Genomic DNA, 20,277 nt, shown 5'->3' on the forward strand with positions numbered 1-20,277 from the left:
GGTGGGGGAGAAGGGGTGGGAGAGAGAACTGAAAGTGACATGCATAAAAAGCTAAATAAAAAATATTAAAAAATAAATTTAAAAACCTGAAAACAAAAACAGTAAGAGATCTGTCTTTTTCACTGGAGGTAGGAGCACAGAGTATCTTTGCTGTTTAATTACTCATAATTCTATGCAAAGCTATTTATTGACATTAAATCTCACAGTATTTGAAAGAAAATCATATTATATGAAAGAATCCCAGTACCATGGTGAAATACTTTGTTTCCCATTGAAGAAAAACACCTTTTAGTAAAAAAAAGTAGGAGGCATTTAAGTTTACCCTAAGATGTTACCAGACTATAATATGATTTCTCTATGTTTAGATTTACTAAAGCAATATAAAATTCTGTGACTTTATTGCTAAATGTCGAATGCAAATTAATAGTTCATAATTACTGAGTCATTTTGTTCCATTTTCCCAAGCAATTATCCTGTTATTGAAAAGTCATGCTCTTTTAGAGTACCATATTTTTATTAATGGATATTATCTTATATCAATACTAATTAAACTGTGTTCGTGTTATAAAATTTCATGTTAATATATAATTCATACTTGGTAGTAGATATGATGAATATTCTTTTTAAAAATATTTATTAAAACTTACATAGTAAATGGAACCATCATACACAAATGTACCATTATTGAACAATGCACCTTCCAGAAAACACAAAATATTGAATTATTAAGGAATAATTTTATATTTATAAAATTCATGTGTATATATACAACTCTATCAATCCCTCCACAAATGAGTCACATAGAATCACTCATATTCTTCTCCCTTTGTGCTGAAGTCTACAGTGACTTTTTGATGTGGTTTCATGGCCTTTATGAACACAACATCCTGTAAAACTGTGGAGGACTTCAGAACTGACAAAGCCAAGAGCATTTTGAGTCCTAAGCATCTCATGATTCATTAGTGGATTTTAATTCATGTCAATCCTTATTCATTAAGTTTAATTCTCTCACTTCTGGGGGGTGACAAGTACCAATCTTCTCATGGTATTGTTATGAATTTAATTAATTTTGCTTAAATATTTTAAAAATGAGATTATCAAGTAAATCCAACAGTTCCCACATCCCTCTCTTCTTCACATGTACACATCCTTGCTCACTTTCAAACTCGTTGCCTTTTTCTTTAATTGCTGATATTTCTCTTGCTGTAGCTCTTTTTCTAAGGATGAGGCCAACTGAGTTTTCCCCTGCAATGTTAGCATGTATATTCCAATATTCCGTGTTCAGGTACTGGTCAGGCAGCCTGCTTCACAAACCTGGTTCTCTGTCATTTCTAAAACACAATCTCAGCAGACTGACCCCTTTCAATAGGCTCCTTTAGTTGTTGATTACATTGAAAATGTAATGCATTGTAGGGAGCCTTGATGGTTTTAGTCAGGACCATTAGCTCCCCAATAATGACACAGAGACATGATGTAAATTATGAAAGCTTGTCTGAAATGGAGAAAAGACACTTAAGGATATGTTCAACATCCCTAGCCATCAGGGAAATGCAAATGAAAACCATTCTGAGATTCCATATTACATTCATCAGGATGGCAAAGATAAAAAACACCACTCATATTGACACATATTAACACAGTTTAAGGAATAAACCATAACAAGTGATTATTCAACAATTGCATCATTCATCCTTAGAAGAGTTTTATTGCTCCAACTTCAAATTTTTAACTCCCTGTATTGGTTAGGGATTTCTATTGCTATAAAGAAATACCATGGTCACAGAGACTCTTTTTTTCCTTTTCTTTTTAGACACAATCTTATTTGACATATCAGTCCCCCCATTCCCTTGCCCTCCCATTCTCCCATGCCCCCCACTGAACCCCACGCATTCCCCAAGGATAGTGAGATCCTCCACAGGGAACAACCAAAGTCCATCACATCATTTGTGGGAGGGATTATACCCTCTTTCATGTATCTGGGCTGAAATAGTATCCCTCCATAGTGAATGGGCATCCAAGGTACATTTGTGAAGTATGGATAAACATTGACTCAACTGTTAGAGGTCCCATTAGACTGGCAGGCCCCATGTGATTCCTTGAACTGAACTGACAATTACCACCCTAAAACCAGTCTGGTGTATCACAGCAGTACTCCTGTCTCTGATACTAGTTTCTGTCTTGATTAGGGCTTTCTATTATTATGAAAGATGCCATGACAATACCAATATTTAATGGGAAAACTTGCTTATAATTTTAGAGGTTCAGTCCATTATCACCATGTCAGGTAGCATGGCACTGTATAGGCAGGTATGGTGATGGAGAGTACTACATCATGCAGTCAACAGGAAATGGATTTATTGTCACATTGAGGGAGGTTACAGCAATAGGAATCTCAAATACCATACCTCTTACAAGGTCAAATCTGCTAAGAGTGGTATTACCTTTGGGGGAATTTCATTTCAAACCACCACAGTACCAATCCTTCATATGTGTAACCATGGTGACCACCAATTCTTCATGCTATATTGTGAAGTATCATTTAGTGATAACATTAGAAATTAACTTGGTTTTACATTTAGAGTTGGTACAGGATATATGGTGAATTTATACAGAGTGTCAATTATTAGAATGTTCTGCTAAGAAACTTCCTTAATGCAGTCTTAATGTCCTTGTTCCGCAGGCTGTACATGAAGGGATTAAACATAGGTGTGATCACAGTGTACATCACTGAGGCCACTGCATTACTTCTTGTACAATGTGATGGAGAAGAGCTGAAGTACACTCCTAGTCCTGTTTCATAAAACAGGCAAACAATGAACAAATGAGACCCACACTGGAGAAGGTTTTGACCTTCCCCCTTGAAGATGATGATCGCATGATGGAGGGAACTATTTTAAAATAAGAGAAAATGATTCTTGAAATAGGAAGTAACCGAAACAGAGTGTCTCTACTGAACCTGACTATGTTATTGGTGAAACTATAAAATCAGGCCAGTTTTAGGATTTCAGAAGGGTCACAGAAAAGTTGGAAATTTCAGTGATATTGTCACAGTTGGAAAATTTTAATATTGCTGCATAGTGTAAAATTAATTCTACCAGACTAAGGAGAAAACACCCTAAAAGTAAGACACCACAGCGAGTGGGATTCATAATGACATGGTAATATAGAGGGTGGCAGATGGCCACAAACCTGTCATATGCCATCACTGCCAGAATCAGGCTATCCATACATCCAAAAAATTAGGAGCAGTGACATCTATGTCAGCCAGCCCACTAAGGAGATGCCTGGGCAGTGAGTGTGGATTTCCACAATCACCCTTGGAACAGTGGTGGAGACAAAACCAATATCAACCATGGGCAGGTTGGAGAGGAAGAAGTACATGGGTGTGTGGAGATGGGAGTCATAACTTACTGTCAGGATGATGAGCAGATTTCCAAATAGGACAAAGATGTACATAGGCAAGAATAGACCAAAGAGTATAGTCTGTAGGTCTGGATCCTCTGACAGTTGAATGAAGTGGAATTCTGGTACAGATGTTGTATTCTTTGTGTTTTTATTTCTTGAACATCTTTTGAAGGAAACCAAAAATGTTAACTATGGGACCAGTATATATGTAGACACTCTCTATAATGAGTCAAGTAAGTACAAATACTATTTTCTCAAACCTATTGTAACTTTACTAACAATTGCTCAGATGTTGCTAATCCCGTAGTTTAAATAGTGTTTTGTTCTTAGCTCATGTGTGACCTCTTATAAGTGCCATATTGAATATGGCAATCTAGAAGATTACTGTAAACAGCAGGCCTGTTATCACAGTAAACTAAAGCAAACACTTTTAAGGAAAAATGGTATTTTCTAGAAACTTTAGGAAAACTCTAAGTCAAATAAAATGAAAACTTGCAGCAATTAAATACAGATCTTTTTATTACAATAACATGGAGCAAGTTTATTTTTCTTAGAATATATATTACAATGTGAAATCCTAGCCTCTATATAGTAATTTAGGATTCCTATCTAGAAAAACATTTTCTGGTTCCAGTGTCTTCTATATGATTGTCTTTTTCTTTGACTTAAAAAAAATCTCCATTGGGAAGGGTGGGATAAGTCTTTCTTAAAATCTTAGTTAAATTTTTAAAACCAATTAATATATGTAGTTCATATTTCTCTTAGTTTCTTTCAATTTTTTTGTGAATGTCTTAGTTAAATGCACATTATCAAAGAACATCTCTATCCATAACCACTAATCTAGTGATATAAAAAATAATGAAATGTCAGTAAATTCATGTGAAATTTTATGCTGCAAAGCTAAATGGGGTAATCATCTCCACATTTTCTCAGTAAAATATTTGGTATAGAAACATGATTTTCTTATGTCTACCCAATGCCATTGATTTTCATAAGTGCAGCCAGCTTGACCCAGAGCCCTAGTAAAGCGATGTCCATGTTAGTCAGGCCTTGTGCATAGATATCCAAGATCTCACTTAAGCTATGGAATTGCACAATGAATTACAAAGGTTTAAAATACATTAAATATTAGTGATGCAAAAAATATTGGCAATACCCTAACACCTAAAATAGATAAGACTTAATCATTAAATAGGTCTGTTATAGTAGGTAAGATATTAGAGATAATTCAAATTATGTAGAATAGTGGATATAATTCCCAGTGCTATTTAAAGTATCTTAAAATCTGATCCAGGACTTCATGAGTCAATTTAATTAGAATACATACATGGGAAATAATAAATTATAATTAATTCAACCTGGAGTAGAAACTACTGCCCTACAATGTTTTCAGGCATTTGGAAAGTATTCAATTAATACCATCTAAGTAATAAGTCTTTTATCAGAAATTCCCAATGACTATATTATAAGCATTTAATGTATGTCAGATGTGATACTTTACAGAAATGTGAATTATGATGAATAAATTTTGACTTCTTAGTGGTTCTACATGATTTTACTGTCTAATTCATCTATCTCAATGGATGATACAAATTCAGGGGTCAGATTTTTTTCAGTGAAATTTCTATATAAATACCTATTTAAATACATATAAAGAGCCATTTTAAATTGACGTAATACATACTTGATGCTCACTCAGTAGTATGTCACATAGAACATGCTGTCACTCAGAAGTATTTCCTTACATTGCAGACAGGTTCCAAGTCTGCCTGTGAACTTCCCAAGTCTATTGCAAAGAGATTAGCCATATCACTACCTCACAGATAGACAGACATTAGTTTTTAGGTACCCTATTTATATGGAAAACTAAAAACTGAGAATAATAAATTGACATTAAAAAGGACTTGTAAATTGTTTAGGAAATATTAAACCACATAATGTCGAATTAGCTGAAGAAGTGCCTCCAGTTGTCTTATCAGTAATAGCATATTTCTCCAAGAAAACAGGACAATCTTGATTGACAGCTGCCTGTTCAAAGAAGTCCTGGTCTGTCTCCAGAGAACTATGACAACAGTATATATTGAAAATCTCCCCGTTTGTACAAACAAAAAAAATTGTAATTTCTGTCTCATGGTTGATTACTCAAAACGCGATTGGAGCTATGAATCTATAAATGCAAACAGGGATATCCAAATCTGGCTGGCTCTGTTTTTTGCATGAGCCAGAACCAAGCATACACTGGTACCAAATAATTTTCCATAGTTGTCTAAGTAGTAGAATGGTTTCTACCTGAGCAGATTGTAAATTCTATCACGAAATTACTTACAACATCAAAAACCTCTACTGTCTTCCTCTATTCACACCAGTAACTATTTGGTTACCTAATAAAAATATAGTAACTGCCAGGTTTACAACAAAAGAAGTCCATGTGCTTTAATATTCGCCAGTTAATTGCTCTTAGTAAAACAGTCACCTGGGTCCTATTACTACTTTTCTGTTTTGCACTAAAAACTATTGGAATTATATTATCACATATAAATATTTGATTTTGCATGATGATTTACCCACTTGTCACCTAAAAGACATCCTCCTAATATGTGTCATTAAAAAGGGAAAATCAACTAAGGTCATGCAATATAGGATGTACTCATATGTAGAATGTATTTCTATTTGTATCCAATGGTGAAGATAGCGGCCCTAGTTGGAAATCAGTGAATCAAGAGAACATTTATGACTTTCTCCATAGCCACGTGCTCATATAAGCCAATCACAAAATCCCATCTCCATTTGCAAAATGATAAAAAATGAGTTACATTTGTTTGACTATGTTTTAAATCCTATGTGTATAGAAAATATGAATTTACTGGGGAGTATTCCCAAAGGGCACTGGACTCTAAATAATGTATTCACACAATGCACAAAATTGAATTTCCATTTCTTTTCATGCCTGACCTTCATTTACTTCAGGTGAGAATACATACAATTTTGGCAGGGAAATGGTACAGCTATTTACTACCATTAGATGATTGAAAAGTCCATAACATGAAAACAAACAAATAATTGATCTTGCTTCAATTTCTAGGTCACATACCTGAATGGAATAAAAATGTAAAGGAAAGCAAATATATGGAAGCCAGGGTTTTGAGAGGGGAAAGGGATGACTTAATGATTAAAATATGAATTGTTCATTTCAAATTTGTGGCAATGAAAATTAGAGATAATAAATTATATCAATAAAAAATACTTAAATAAGCATAAAAGCTCACAGAAAAAATACTACTAAAGCTCTGTCATATAATACTTAATATGTCTCAGAATTACAAATAATGCAAAACAAATGTGTCATTATTTGATTCTGGAGTGGCTTGCTTTGGTTTCGTCTTACTTTTCTTATTTGATTATTTTTATATTTCAAATGATAATACAATAATATCTCTTCCTTCCATCTATACCTCTTCAAATTCCCTATATAACTCTAACTCATTCCACTCTACTTCACATTCATGAATAGCATGTCCAATCATTATATCATGCATATATATGTCTTCATGGATTACTAATCATATAGTCTTAAGAAGGTACGCAAAGAACTTAACAGCATGTATCTTTTTAAGCTCTCATGTTTCAAACTACAAATGATAGAGGAACCTGACTGCATTTCCATTGAAAACTTAGTGGCTGAGCCTTGGAATGATGGAGGATGCTGACAGAATAAAAAATACCAGTAAAATAGAAATCCTACAGGGAACATGATGAGAACATAGTTCAAATTACAAAGAAGATAATAAGGACCAAGGGAACTAGAAAATTTTGAGTTGAATTGTTGTTTCCATGTTTTGAGACTATTTCAAATGCACCTCAAGTATACAACCTGCCATTCATAAAACAGAGGTAAACATTCCAAAATAAAGATCTGGAAAGCCATGAGTATTTTTAATTATAATAAGGTATTATGCTAGAGGGAGTTTAGCATATTTGTTAGAGGAGAGATCTGGCACTAGTGAGATTTTTCAGAGATCTACAAAAATGACACTAACTGGCATTAAGGCTACCTTAAATGTCCTCCCCTGATAATGAGATTGATGACTACTTTATATGCCATCGTAGATTACTCATCCAGTGGCTGATTGAAGCAAAGGCAGACACCCACAGCTAAAAACCTATCTGAACTCCTGGAATGCATCTGCAAAGAGGAGTGATGAGCAAAGGAATCAAGTCCCAGCTAGCAAAACCCACGGAGTCAGCTGACATAAATATGGGGAACTCATGAACTCCAGATTTATGTCTGAGGAGGCATAAACAATCTATGGGACCTCAGATAGTAGATCACTATTTATTCCTGGCATACAAATAGACTTTGGGAGCCCATTCCACATGGAAGGATGCTCTCTCAACCTGGACACATGGGGAGAACCTAGGCTCTGCCCAGAATAATATGTCAGACTCTGAAAATCCCACATGCAAGAACTTACACTCCCTGGGGGAAAGGAGTGGGGATGAAGTGGGTGGTTGTGGGTATTGGGGTGACAGAGGAGGAGAAGAGGGATAGGGAACTGGGAGTAACATGTGTAAAAAGTTAAGTAAAAATTATTATAAAAAGAACCATTACTGAAGTCACAGGTTAACACTGGTTTAAGCTATGACTTTAAGCAAGCAAATTTGCTAAAGGGAGAAAAGAAACTATTATTTAAAGTTGACCATAGTTTTCACTAAATTGGTCAATATCATGTAATAAAAGAGTCTTAGAGAGAAAAAAGAATAAGGTTTTATGCAATGTCTGTTTGCTGAACAGATTTTTGTGCTTTGATACAGCAATGCAATTCACACAAGATTTCACTTCCTTCTGCCTGACCACCTAGTACATGCTACACAGGAATACTGTTTTTGACTTGTACCTTCAATAAAATATTAACCATGAAGAACCTTATAATTTGGAAATTTGGAAGAACTATTCAGATAGAGTAAGATACATAAACTCTAGAGCTCAGATCTTCCAACCAGGGAAGACAGTAATAGTCACACACACTTAGTAGCTTTGTACAAAGTTATAATTATTGAATCTTCCTCAACAGCATAGCCACAGTACTTTATATTGTATATGAACCAACTTAGTTGGCTGTATTTTCTGGTCTATTTGATCATAGGAGTGTGCAAAAGGGACACTGGAGAATATGTCAATGAGATTTTGTGCACAGCCATCACAACAATAAAATACCAATGGAGAAACTCAAATTATTTTTGCACTAATTTTTACCACTATTACGTTCAAATAATCATAGTTCATGTGATTAGGAAGAAATAATAATTCTTGTACTCTCTTCTTCATCATAAATTCTCTCAGAACTTACATGAATAAATTGTGGGTCTGTGTATCCATGATGAAAGGGTGTGGCTATGACAAATATTCCCTGCTTATTGGCTGGTGAAGTTCATGCTCATTGGTGAATCCTGAAGTGAAGATAATAGCAAGAGTTTCCTGAGGCAGAATACTGTAGGAAGAGCAAATAGGGTTACATAGTTCTGCATTATGGAGAACAATCTGATGACCTACAGAGATGGGCTTACTAATTATTCTTACATAACATTAGAAATGCAATGCACAAGCTGGTGATAGGTAAACAATATTGCAATCTCAAAGGAATTCCTGGGGTTAATGGAGGAGGCAGAAGAGATGTTGAATATTCTCAAGAGTTTAGCTATGAGGTTTCTTTGATGTCCTAAATTTCCCATTTCTAGTTTTGTTTCAGGTTGGGTTCTCTTTAGCAATTTTATCATTATTATTATTATTATTATTATTATTATTATTATTATTATTATTAAATTGTCCTGAATGCTCTCTCCTGTGTCTTCAGAAAACTGTTTCTTTCCTATCTGTCAATCCAAAGGCCAGAAATTCACCATGTTTGTTCTCAAGATCCATGCCAGAGAGATCTTTTACTCATGGATAATCTGACTGTTGAGGTTGATCTCTGCACCTAAAAAGCTGTCCTCCAACCTGCTGTGCCCAGTGGTGCCTCTGCTGACACAAATAAAGCCCTGAAAATGTGACAATGTTAGCACATGCTTCTGCATAAGGAGTCATGTGGATGGAGCATATCAAGACTATTGCACCTGCTCTGAGTATAAAATAACTGAATGCTGTAGATCAAAAGAAGATATTAAAACTGATAACTGAAGTGGACAGCACTGGAATTAAATCTAGCATTGCTGAAAATGCCACAATATGAGTATCTTTGGCTTTCTGAAATTTTGATGCCATGGACAGAACATGTCCCTGTGCCCTCACATCGCTGATTTGACTGGCATCCCTGAAGTCTTTCTAATGCTCCCAGCTTCCAAAGGGATCAACAACTGTTCTCATGCTGGCAACGAGCTGGCTGTGCAAGAGTTCATGACGCTATCTGCAGGGTCTTCCATTTCTGGGAAGCCATGCCCATTCAGAACAGCTTTACTACAACCTGCAGGATATTATCAAGTAGAAATACCAGGAGAATCCATTAGAAGAACATAGAAGCCTGAGAGCTGCTGAAGACCACAATTGAAAAAGCCAGCTACACTCACAAGGGTATCATCAACACAGACATGGCTGCCTCTGAATTCTTTAGGTCTGGCATGTATGACCTGGAATTACAGTCACCTATGACTCCAACAGGTACATCAAGCTGACTACATGGCTGACATGTCCTTCATCTGGAAATATCCAGTGGTTATCGAGGATTCCTTTGACCAGGATGATTTCAAATGTGGCAGAAGTTCAGAGCTGGTACAGGCATCCTGGTCATTGGGATGATTTCGTGGTAATAAACACTTGATGGAGTGCCAAGGCTGTGACAGAAAAGTCCTACAACTGCCTTCTGATTTAATGAACTAGGTCGGTCTCTAAGACCAAATCTCTGCAAGCATGTAAGTTGGCCCAGTCCAATGGCTGGGGTGTCATGGAGTCCCATCACTCTGGGCACACTAAAGATAATTTCAGAGCTGACTTCTTTGTGGGGCTCTGCACGGGGTATATCAAGACTGATGCCCTTTGCTGATCTTATCACCTCGTCAAATACAATCAGGACCTGCGAATCTAAGTAGAGATGGACAAAGATGCTAAATTCCCCAACAGGAATTTCAGGAATCCACTGGAAAAGTAAAGTGATGACTGGACATCCCTGGAGCCATCATCTCCATCATCTGCATAAACCCTGTACAGAATTTGGTGCCTGAAGGGCTGCCCAGTGCTAGCAGCTCCATTGCCACAACTACATTAGATATATAAAAGCACATCTGACTGTCACATGTGGCAATGAAGATTTGCTTGAACCAATACACATAAAAAAATTTATTTGGAGTCAGGGAGATAACAATTACACAGGAGGTGGTAGCTGCCACAGGTTCCAGTTCCAAGGATCCTCCCACTCTGTTTTCCATGACTCAACCAGCATTCAGAGTAACATGTGCCTCCCAGAGTCAGCCTAAATTCTCTCCTGTATAAACCTTTGACCCTGCCCAAATGGGCATGGACAGTGCCACGGGTGCATAGTAGATCTCTCTCTCTCTTGCTACAATTCCCCTTTTATTCTAAGGAGAAGACTTAGATTTGACACAAAACTATACACAAATATAGCAAACATCAATTATGCTCTAAGAGAAGGAAATCAAGAGCAAAAACACATAATACCTATTGCTAGTGAAGCAACTAGAGCAAATGGCCTTAACTACACATCCAGTCATTACTAAAAGGTTATCCTAAGCTGGAAAGTTTAAGTCTTGTAACTAATATTTCTACATAGTTAGAGAGAGAAATAATTGTGAGTCCAATTTTCAACCTCATCAAAGACATGAGAAGGAAGATAATGATACTAGGGTAGGCAGAAAGTGCAGGCAAGCAACTTCCAAAGATACAGCAAAGACAGAAGCAGCAGGCTTTGTGGACAGTCACCCAAAGTTTCACAGCAGTGTAGGTGCAACCAGCTTTGGCTAATTCCTAGAGGAACAGACTGACCAACACAGAAGCAGGGAAGTAGGAAGATTTTTTTACTCTGACTCGGCAAGCTTCAGCAGTCCTTTAAATTATCTCCTACAAGCACAGTAGGACAGCATGTCCAAAGTCACTGATCCAAGTAGGGGCACTTATTCCTGATTGTTTATACAATTACAAGGAACATTCAGAATTAGGACTCATTCTCTATACATGACACACATCAGATCTCATACAGGTTTTCCAGATCCTCTAGCCCAAGGCAATGATGAAATTGATCACTTTTTAGTAGGAAGTGTGCTAGAAGCTTCAGAATTTCTTTAAAAAGCACCATGTGAAAAACAAGTTTGGCAACAAGCCAAGGAAATAGTGAAAATAAAGTGTCCTACTTGTTCATTCTATAACAAAATTCCATTATCAGTAGGCAGTAATAACAAAGGTGTACATAGAAATGAAATTTAACAAAAGGATGTATTTCACTTTGCAGAATTTGGAAAATTAAAATATGTGCACCATACAATAGACACACTTTCAGGGTTTCAATTGGTCACTGCTATTATCTCTGATATGACTGATTCAGTTATGATACACCTATCAGAAGTAATGTACATTATGGGTATACCTGCACAAATAATACCTGCAATGCTCCAGCATATGACTGCAGAATATTAGTACAGTTTCTTAAATATTATAACATAAAGCACCTAACTGCCATACCACACAATCCTACAGGACAAGCAGTGATGGAGGGATCTAATTGGACTTTAAAATAAATGCTCTATAAACAGGCAGGGGGAACAAAGTCCCCCAAACACAGATTGCATAATGCTTAATTAACATTAAACTTTCTTAATGCTAATGAGAAAGAAAAAACAGTTGTAAGAAGACACTGAACAATAAAAAGTAGCTTCTGAACTAAACCAGAACTACACGGATGTACTGACCTCAGTATGGAAACAAGGATATGTGTTACATTGGGGTAGGGGGTTTGCCTTTGCTTATACATTAGAAGAAAAACTTTGACTACCATCAAAGTTGATCAAGATCAAGTTTGAACAAGGGAACCCTCTTGATGAGGAGAAGTTATAGGTTATCCACCATGGTATATCCCATGAGTTTTATGGAGAACTCACAAAGGAAGGGGGAGTGTTTTGTTCTCATCTTAACAGGAAAACCCATTTCCAAATAGCAAAAAGACACTGAATGTCTAGACTCATAAGAAGAGATGACAGCTATTCTAAAGGAACCGTCAAACAATGAAAAATCTGACATCTGTTAAACGATGGAACTATTTCTATACAAAATCTATTTCTCTTTACTTCCTAGCAGTCTTTTAGTCCCAAAATACTCAAGCCAATGCTGGTTTGGAGTTGGATTTTGCTTTCTTCCTCTAAAGCTAGGCCTCCTGTCCTGTATGCACCTGTGACCATGTCCAAATGGGCGTGGTTAGCACCACAGGTTTGTAGATAACTCACTACACCTGACCCCTGGGATATGTTCTGGAAACCCCAACTTTATAACAATGTGATTTGTACAAATTATTTTTTCAGGCACCTCAATTCCTAGCTAGTGTCTGGAGCCCTCCTAACTCCAATATAATCTCTTAAGTGGCTACTGGCAAGACCCCAACTCAGTGGTTCTACATGCAAAATGAGACCTCAATGACCCCAAAATAAATTGATGGAAGAATTTTGCTTCCATTATTTGATTCTAAAGGTCATGTTTTCACAGTCTGCATTTTAATATCTTTTTAGTCATATTCATGTTAATCTCTTGAACATATTCCTCCTTGTATTGTGGTTCACCTATATTTTATTTCTCAAGATCTACAAAAGAGGGCCACCTGCTTCTTGTAGAAGCATGTCTTCTGGCCTATTCTTGTTTGTGTCTTTGCACTGGAGTCTAAGCATCTGGAACCATAATGTTTGAGGTGTTACTTGATGTTGGTATCTGGCCTGTCATTGGTAGTGGGTGATACATTCTATGGTTGCTATTACCCTCTCTGGATCCTATGGCTTTGGCATCTCTGATAAATGGTATTTCTGAAGATAGGTCATTGGCAGAAGGAAATGGAGATTGGCTAGTTAGAAAGACTGTGAGAAGTAGTTAGGGGGAAGCAGAGGCCCTGGGGAATGTAGGTTTGGCAGAAGGAGGGTCTCCTGAATAGAGGCAGCAGCGATATGAATAAGCCTGAAGAGACAGGGGTGAATGGGCATGGGGAACCCGGGTTATGTAACAAAATGGGGAATGGCAGGTAAATGGAGTTTGATTCAGAAGAGGGCCTCCTGCAAAAGGTTGCTACAGGACTAGGAATAAAGTCTGGAGAAAGCATAACTGAGTCCAAACCAGTGTAATCCACTGGGGATCCCTGGTAGAATGTGTTTGTGGGAATCTATGTCTCACACAAATTAATGAATGTGGAGTAAAGGTAAGGTTGAAAGGGTCAGCAAGAAAAACTTAGCTGGGTCTGCAGCAAGTAGAAGAGTCCCCAGGAGGTAGGACAAGAGGAACGACTCCTAGAAGGAGACAGCTACAGGACTGTGAGAATGGATAAATGGTAATGGCAGACAGGAAAGAGTGAATAATGCCCACATGAGTCACATGCCTGTGCCTGTAGGGGCTCCAGGTATTGTTGGACATGGTTGGTCAAGGAGACGATGATGTATTAGTGTGAGTGGGTGGCAGAGTGGGTCTTGTGAGAACAGAGTACAGTGGGTGGCAGTGGTGGTTGTGCAGTCTACCCACAGGTCTCTCAAATTCTGGCCTGCTGTTAGGGTCTGCACCAGAGCAAAGGGTCTGCACCAGAGGTGAAATCAGTGTCCAGCTGCTTCACTGGGTCTGAGATAGGAGAGGGAATTTTATATTATTTAACTGTGATTTCATCATGGAATGTCAATATTTTATTTCTTCATTTTTTAAAAAATTCATGTTAGAAACAATCTTGCTTCACATGTCAATCCCAGCTCCATCTCCCTGCCCTCTATAGGCTCCTTAATCCCCCCACTAGGCTCTCTAGTCCCCCACCCAATCTCCATTCTGATCTCCAGGGAGAGTGAGGCCCTCCATGGAGGATCTTCACAGTCTGTCATTTTATCAATGGCAAGGCTAGGCCCTCCTCCAAGTGTCCAGGCTGAGAGAGCATCCCTCATTTTGGGATAGGAACCCAAAGTCCATTTGTATGTCAGGAATAAGTACTACCCAAGGCCGCATAGATTACCTAGGCCTCGTCACTGACACCCACATTCAGGGGGACTGGATCAATCTCGTGCTGTCCACCCAGCCATCAGTCTGGGGTCCAAGAGCTTGTCCCCTTGTCAGGGCAGCTGTTTCTTTGTTTTAAGCCAGCCCATTCTTAACCCCATTGTTCATCAGTTCTCCCTTTTTGTCACTGGATTCCAGGAATTCAGTTCAGTGTTTAGCTGTGGGTGTGTGCCTCTGCTTCCATCAGTCACTGAATGAAGGTACTTTTTCACAGGCTCTCTTTCTCCATCTCTCATTTAAAATTTTAATTGAGTGTAGTGGTCTGGGTGGCATCTGTAGTCTCTTAGAGTTTGTAGAGCAATCTACCAGTGTCTTACTGATTCAGAATCTTCATTGAGAAGCCAGCTGTTATTGTAATAGGTCTGCTCTCTTTATGTTATTTGGCCTTTTTCTTTGCAGCTTTAATAGTCTTTCTTTTTCTGCATTTTCAGTGTTTTGGTTATTATGTTCTTGATTTCTGGTTGTGTCTCTTTGGTGTTCTGATATGCTTCTAGTACTTTGAAATGAACATGCTTCTTTATGTTTTGGAAATTTCTCTTATGGTTTTGTTTAAAATAATTTCTGTGTCCTTACAGGGTTTCTTCTTTTTCCTCTATTCCTATTATTCTTAGATTAGATATTTTCAGAGTGTCCCAGATTTCCTGTGTGATTTGTTTCTGACTTTTTTACATTTAGCATTTTCTTTGATTGGGACATCTCTTATTTTCCTATCTTGTCTTCAATATTTGACATTTTCTCTTGCATCTCTTGTATTCTCTTGGTTAAGCTTGTCCCTGTAGTTCTTTTCTAAGTTCCTAAATTTTTCATTTCACATCTCACCTTAGTATAGGTTTTCGTTATCATATTCCATTTTCATTTTCATGGCTTGAACTGTTTTCTTCAGTTTATTCCACTGTTTATTTTTATATTCTATGAAGGCTTTCATTTGTATATTCTTTAAGCACCTCAAATGTATATTGATGCTATTTGGAGTCCTTAATTTGTGCTTCAGCTCTATTGCATTACTCTGGGACTATTATATTACTTTGCTGAATACTGGAGACTACATACTGTTCTGTCTGTCATTGAGCAGATATTTACACTGGAGTGTAAGCATCTTGACCTGAGATGATTGTCATTTTAGATGCTGACATCTGGTCTTGTCTTTCTTGGGTGAGTGTTTTGATACTTGATTTCAGGTTTCTTCATTGGTTCTTAGTAGCCTGAGGAGGCGGCTGTGGGATGCCTGGCAGGAAATGCTTCTGCGTTACATGGGTGGCCAAGTTGGGTTCTGGGTACAATGTGATTTTAGGTATTGGGAACTATTAGAATTAATATGGGCTAGAAACGGGAGTTTACACAGGTAGGAAGAAAGCAGAGTATGCTAAAAGGATCTGCCTAGACCCTAGAGAATTTAGGCAGTGTAGCTCCAAAGGACGCTGTAATGATAAGCGACACTTACTGAAAGTAAAACTAAGTATTTATTGTAGAAATTACTCACAAGATACCAAACAAGTAACCCAGAGGAGCCAAGTAGTTTTCCTGCTGCCGAACCGGAAGCCGAACTCCGGGAAAAAAGACCGAGACTTCCTGTGTGCTGTCTTTTATGCCTTCCCCTGTAACGCCCCCTAGCCATGCCCAAAAGTGGGCCTGGCTAGTGACGTAGTTCACCGCCTATGTACATATACGTCTTTACGTCCGGCCGTATACGTCTTTAGTCATGTCTAAAGTGGGTGTGGTTAGCGGTGTGGTAAACCGCCCTTTTATTACCTCATCTGTATGTGCCTCTAGTAAGTCACATGTTTAATGGTGGCATACAGACTTCCTCCTACAAGGCAGACAAGGAATAGAGAACACAACAGTTAGTCTGTACAGATATGAGGAATAGGGTGGTATATTGGAATTGAATGACAGAAGGAAGAATGAAGATGCCCACCTGATTCCATGAACTGGATAGTTTGTAGATTTCCAGGAAATGTTTTTGGATCTGACAGGTGGGACAAAGGTATGTGTTCCTGAGGGAGGCTATAAGAGAACTACTTGCCTGTTCCACTTGAGGTAGAAGCAGAGAGTTTCTTTGCTGTTTAATGACTCATGTTTCTGTGCAAAGCTAATTATCGTCATTCAATGTCAGTAATTGAATTGAAAATCGTATTATATAAAAGAAGCCCAGGATCATGGTGAATATGACTAGTTTATTAAAATTTAAAAGAAATTCGTTCCAATTTAAGAAAAACTATTTTTGGTCAAAGCAAATTAGGAAGCATTTACATTTACCTGAACATGTTGAGAGACAATAGTATAATTTCCCTTTGTTTAGAATAACTACAGCTCCATAACATATCCAAGGGCAGTGTTGACTAAAATTGATAGTACATAATGAAAAAGTCTTTGTGTTTCCTTTTCCCAAGATATTTTCCTGTTATAGGAAAGTCATGCTTTTATATAGTAACATATTTTTTAGCCAACATTACCTTAAATTGTACATATGTTATTAACGTTTCCATTAATTATACAATTCAAACTTGGCAACAGATATTGTAAATGTGCTTTTTATTAAAATATTTATTAAAATTTACATAGTAAATGGAACCATTAAAAACAAATTTGCAATTCTGAACAATGTACCTTCCAGAAACATAAAATTTTGAAATATTAAGAAATATTTTTGAGTTTGTAAAGTTTATGTTTATATCTACAACTGCATCAATACCACCTCAAATAAACCACATGGAATCAATCTCATGTTCTTCTCCCTTTGTTCTACATTCTACAGTGACTTGTTGCAGCTTCCTGGACATTGTGAACACAACAATCTTTAAAGTAGGGGAGGACGTCAGACACTAAAAAGGCCAAGAGCATTTTGAGTCCCACCCATTTCATGCTTCATTAGTGGATTTTAATTCATGCCAATCCTAATCCATGAACTTTAATTCTCTTACTTCAAACAGCAGGCTCACTATACTGACAGCTCAAATGGGGACTTAAATTGAAAAAATTAATTAAAGTAGCATGCATAGTGTATAAAATAATTAAACACGGTAGAAAGCAATCCAAGTGTTATCTGGGAATGGTAAGTATCATTCTTCTGTGGGTATTGTAATACATTTCATTGATTTGTTTAAGTATTTTAAAAATAAGATTATAATATAAACCCAACAGCTCTCACTTCACTCCCTCCTTCACAAGTAACCACCCTTAGTCTGTTTCAAATTCTTTGCCTTTTTCTCGAATTGCTGATAGGTCTCCTGCAGTCAAAATTGCTTCTTTGACCAATGAATAGGCCCACTGAGCTTTCCCCTACCACATCAGCATGTCTATTCACATCTTCCTGGTTGACTGACTGTTCAGGCAGCCTGGATCGCTGTTATTTCTAAACCCAATTTCAGCAGAATTGTCCCCTTAAAATGGTTTATATTCATAGCTTTTATGTGTTGATTATACTAGCATTGTAAAATGTAGTACAACAGTGTGCACCAGTCATCCCTAGAAAAGTTTTATCTCTGCTCCTTCAAATTTTGTTGCATATCAAAACAATACCCATCACAATTTGTTCAACCCAGTGACCACCAATTCATCATGTAATATTATGAAGTATAAGTTAGTAATAATGTGTGATACATTAACTGGGATTTATATGTACAGCTAAAATATAGATATATAGTGAATTTATAAAGAATATCAATGATTAGAATGCCCTGCTAAGAATTTTCCTTAAGGCGGTTTTAATATCCTTGTTCCTCAGGCTGTAGATGAAGGGATTCAACATAGGTGTGACCTCAGAATACATCACTGTGGCAACTGCATTACTTCTTGGAGATTGTGATAGAGAAGAGCTGAAGTATACTCCTAGTCCTGTTCCATAAAACAGGAAAACAATGGACAAATGAGACCCACAGGTGGAGAAGATTTTGTGCTTCCCACTTGATGATGATGATCTCATGATGGAGGAAACTATTTTAAAGTAAGAGAAAAGGATTCCTGAAATAGGAAGTAACCCAAAAAGAGTGCCTATACAATATCGAACTATGTTATTGGTGAAAGTATCAGAACAGGAGAGTTTAAGTATTTCAGAAGGGTCACAGAAGTAGTTGGAAATTTCAAAAATATCCTCACAGTTAGAAAAATTTAATATTGCCACATAATGTAAGAGCAATTCCACAAGACTAAGGAAAAAAGACCCTAGAAGTAAGACACCACAGCGACTGGGATTCATAATGACCTGGTAATACAGAGGATGGCAGATGGCCACAAACCTGTCATATGCCATCACTGCCAGAAGCATGTCATCCATACATGAAAAAATTACAAACAGTGACATCTGTGTCAGGCATCCCACATAGGAGATGACTTGGCATCGAGTCTGGATGTTCATAATCACCCTTGGAACAGTAGTGGAGATAAAACCAATATCAACCATGGAGAGGTTGGAGAGGAAGAAGTACATAGGGGTGTGCAGATGGGAGTCAGAGCTTACTGTCAGGATGATAAGCAGGTTTCCAAACAAGGCCAACATGTACATGGACAAGAACAGGCCGAAGAGAACAGTCTGTAGGTCTGGATCTTCTGAGAGTTGAATGAAATGGAATTCTGGTGCAGATGTTGTATTCTGCAGGTTTTTATTTCTTGAACATCTTTTGGAGGAAACCAAAATTGTTGTTAACAATGGTACCACCTTGTATGTAGATGTTCTTTACAATTTGAATCAAGTAAATACAAATATTGATATTTTCTCAACCTTATTGTGGCATCCTTAGTAATTACTCTGTTGTGTCAAATGCCATTCTGCAAATACTCTTTTATTCATACCTCATGTGCTACTTCTCATGAGAGCCATACTGAATAATCTAGATGATGTGAGATTTACTGTAAATTGTAAGTCTACAGACACAATAAAATAAATCAAACATCTTTAAGACAACTAAGTATTTTGTAGAAGACTTACTGTAGGCAAACTGTCAAACGAAATGAAAATTTGAAACCCTTAAACACAGGTCTTTTTATTACAATAACATGGAACAAGTATATTTTTCTTAGGGTATATATGACAGTGTAAAGTCCTACTCACTAAATACCAACTAACTCAGAAAATCAATTTAAGTTTCCAGTATCTTGTATAGGTTTCAGTTTTTCCTTTGATTTAAAAATATGTTCTCCATTTCTTGTTTGGGGATTTAAATAAGCTTTTGTTTAAATTTATTTAGATTTTTAAAATCAATTAATATGCATATTCTTTATTTTTCTTAGTATATTTCAAAGTTTGTGTCTAATTAAATAAACATTATCACAGAAAACAACTTTTTTCTGTTTGTTTTTATTTTTTGTTACATTTTTCAAACACAGTCATCCCTCCCATCGCTCCTCCCAAGCCTTTCTCCTCAACACTAGTCCACCCCAGTCCACTGCTCCTCACAGGTAAAGGCACAGTAAGTTGTAGTAGTGCCAGGCTCCTCTCCCATTCTCTAAGGCTGAGCATGGCATTCAACCAAGGGAAGTAGGCTCACTGAACATGGCAGCCCACCCTAAGGAATGGGGTCCAACAATCTAATTTATGTACTAGGTTTGTAATGTGTTTCTACTGTCAGGGCCCCTGAACTACTCCAAGCTTCACAATATCACAGAACATCTCTGTTAACAACTGCTAAGATATACACTGGTGTGAAAAA

The 20,277-nt window shown here is 37.1% G+C and overlaps 1 protein-coding gene and 1 pseudogene across 1 annotated transcript; one reads left to right on the plus strand and one right to left on the minus strand.

Moving 5' to 3' along the window:
- Nucleotides 1-10,544, plus strand: part of LOC121136343 — an 83,795-nt pseudogene extending 73,251 nt beyond the window's left edge.
- Nucleotides 10,545-18,299: 7,755 nt separating this feature from the next.
- LOC121136344 (olfactory receptor 7E24-like) lies at nt 18,300-19,133 on the minus strand. Its single transcript, XM_040736670.1, has 2 exons — nt 18,788-19,133; nt 18,300-18,499 (listed from the first exon to the last, which is right to left on the minus strand). Exons 1-2 carry the CDS (start codon nt 19,131-19,133, stop codon nt 18,300-18,302), a joined length of 546 nt encoding a protein of 181 aa, XP_040592604.1.
- Between the last annotated feature and the right edge of the window lie 1,144 nt (nt 19,134-20,277).

The sequence above is a fragment of the Mesocricetus auratus genome, unplaced genomic scaffold (assembly GCF_017639785.1).
Source record: "Mesocricetus auratus isolate SY011 unplaced genomic scaffold, BCM_Maur_2.0 Super-Scaffold_100066, whole genome shotgun sequence".
Lineage (NCBI taxonomy): Eukaryota > Metazoa > Chordata > Mammalia > Rodentia > Cricetidae > Mesocricetus > Mesocricetus auratus.

Excerpts from the sequence above, each read along its gene's own strand:
- LOC121136344 (XM_040736670.1), bottom strand. The coding sequence starts at position 19,133 with ATGTACATGTTGGCCTTGTTTGGAAACCTGCTTATCATCCTGACAGTA. Across the intron at positions 18,500-18,787 it reads TGTCTTACTTCTAGGGTCTT|ATTTGTCCATTGTTTTCCTG; the intron begins TTTTCCTTAGTC and ends CCTGTGGGTCTC.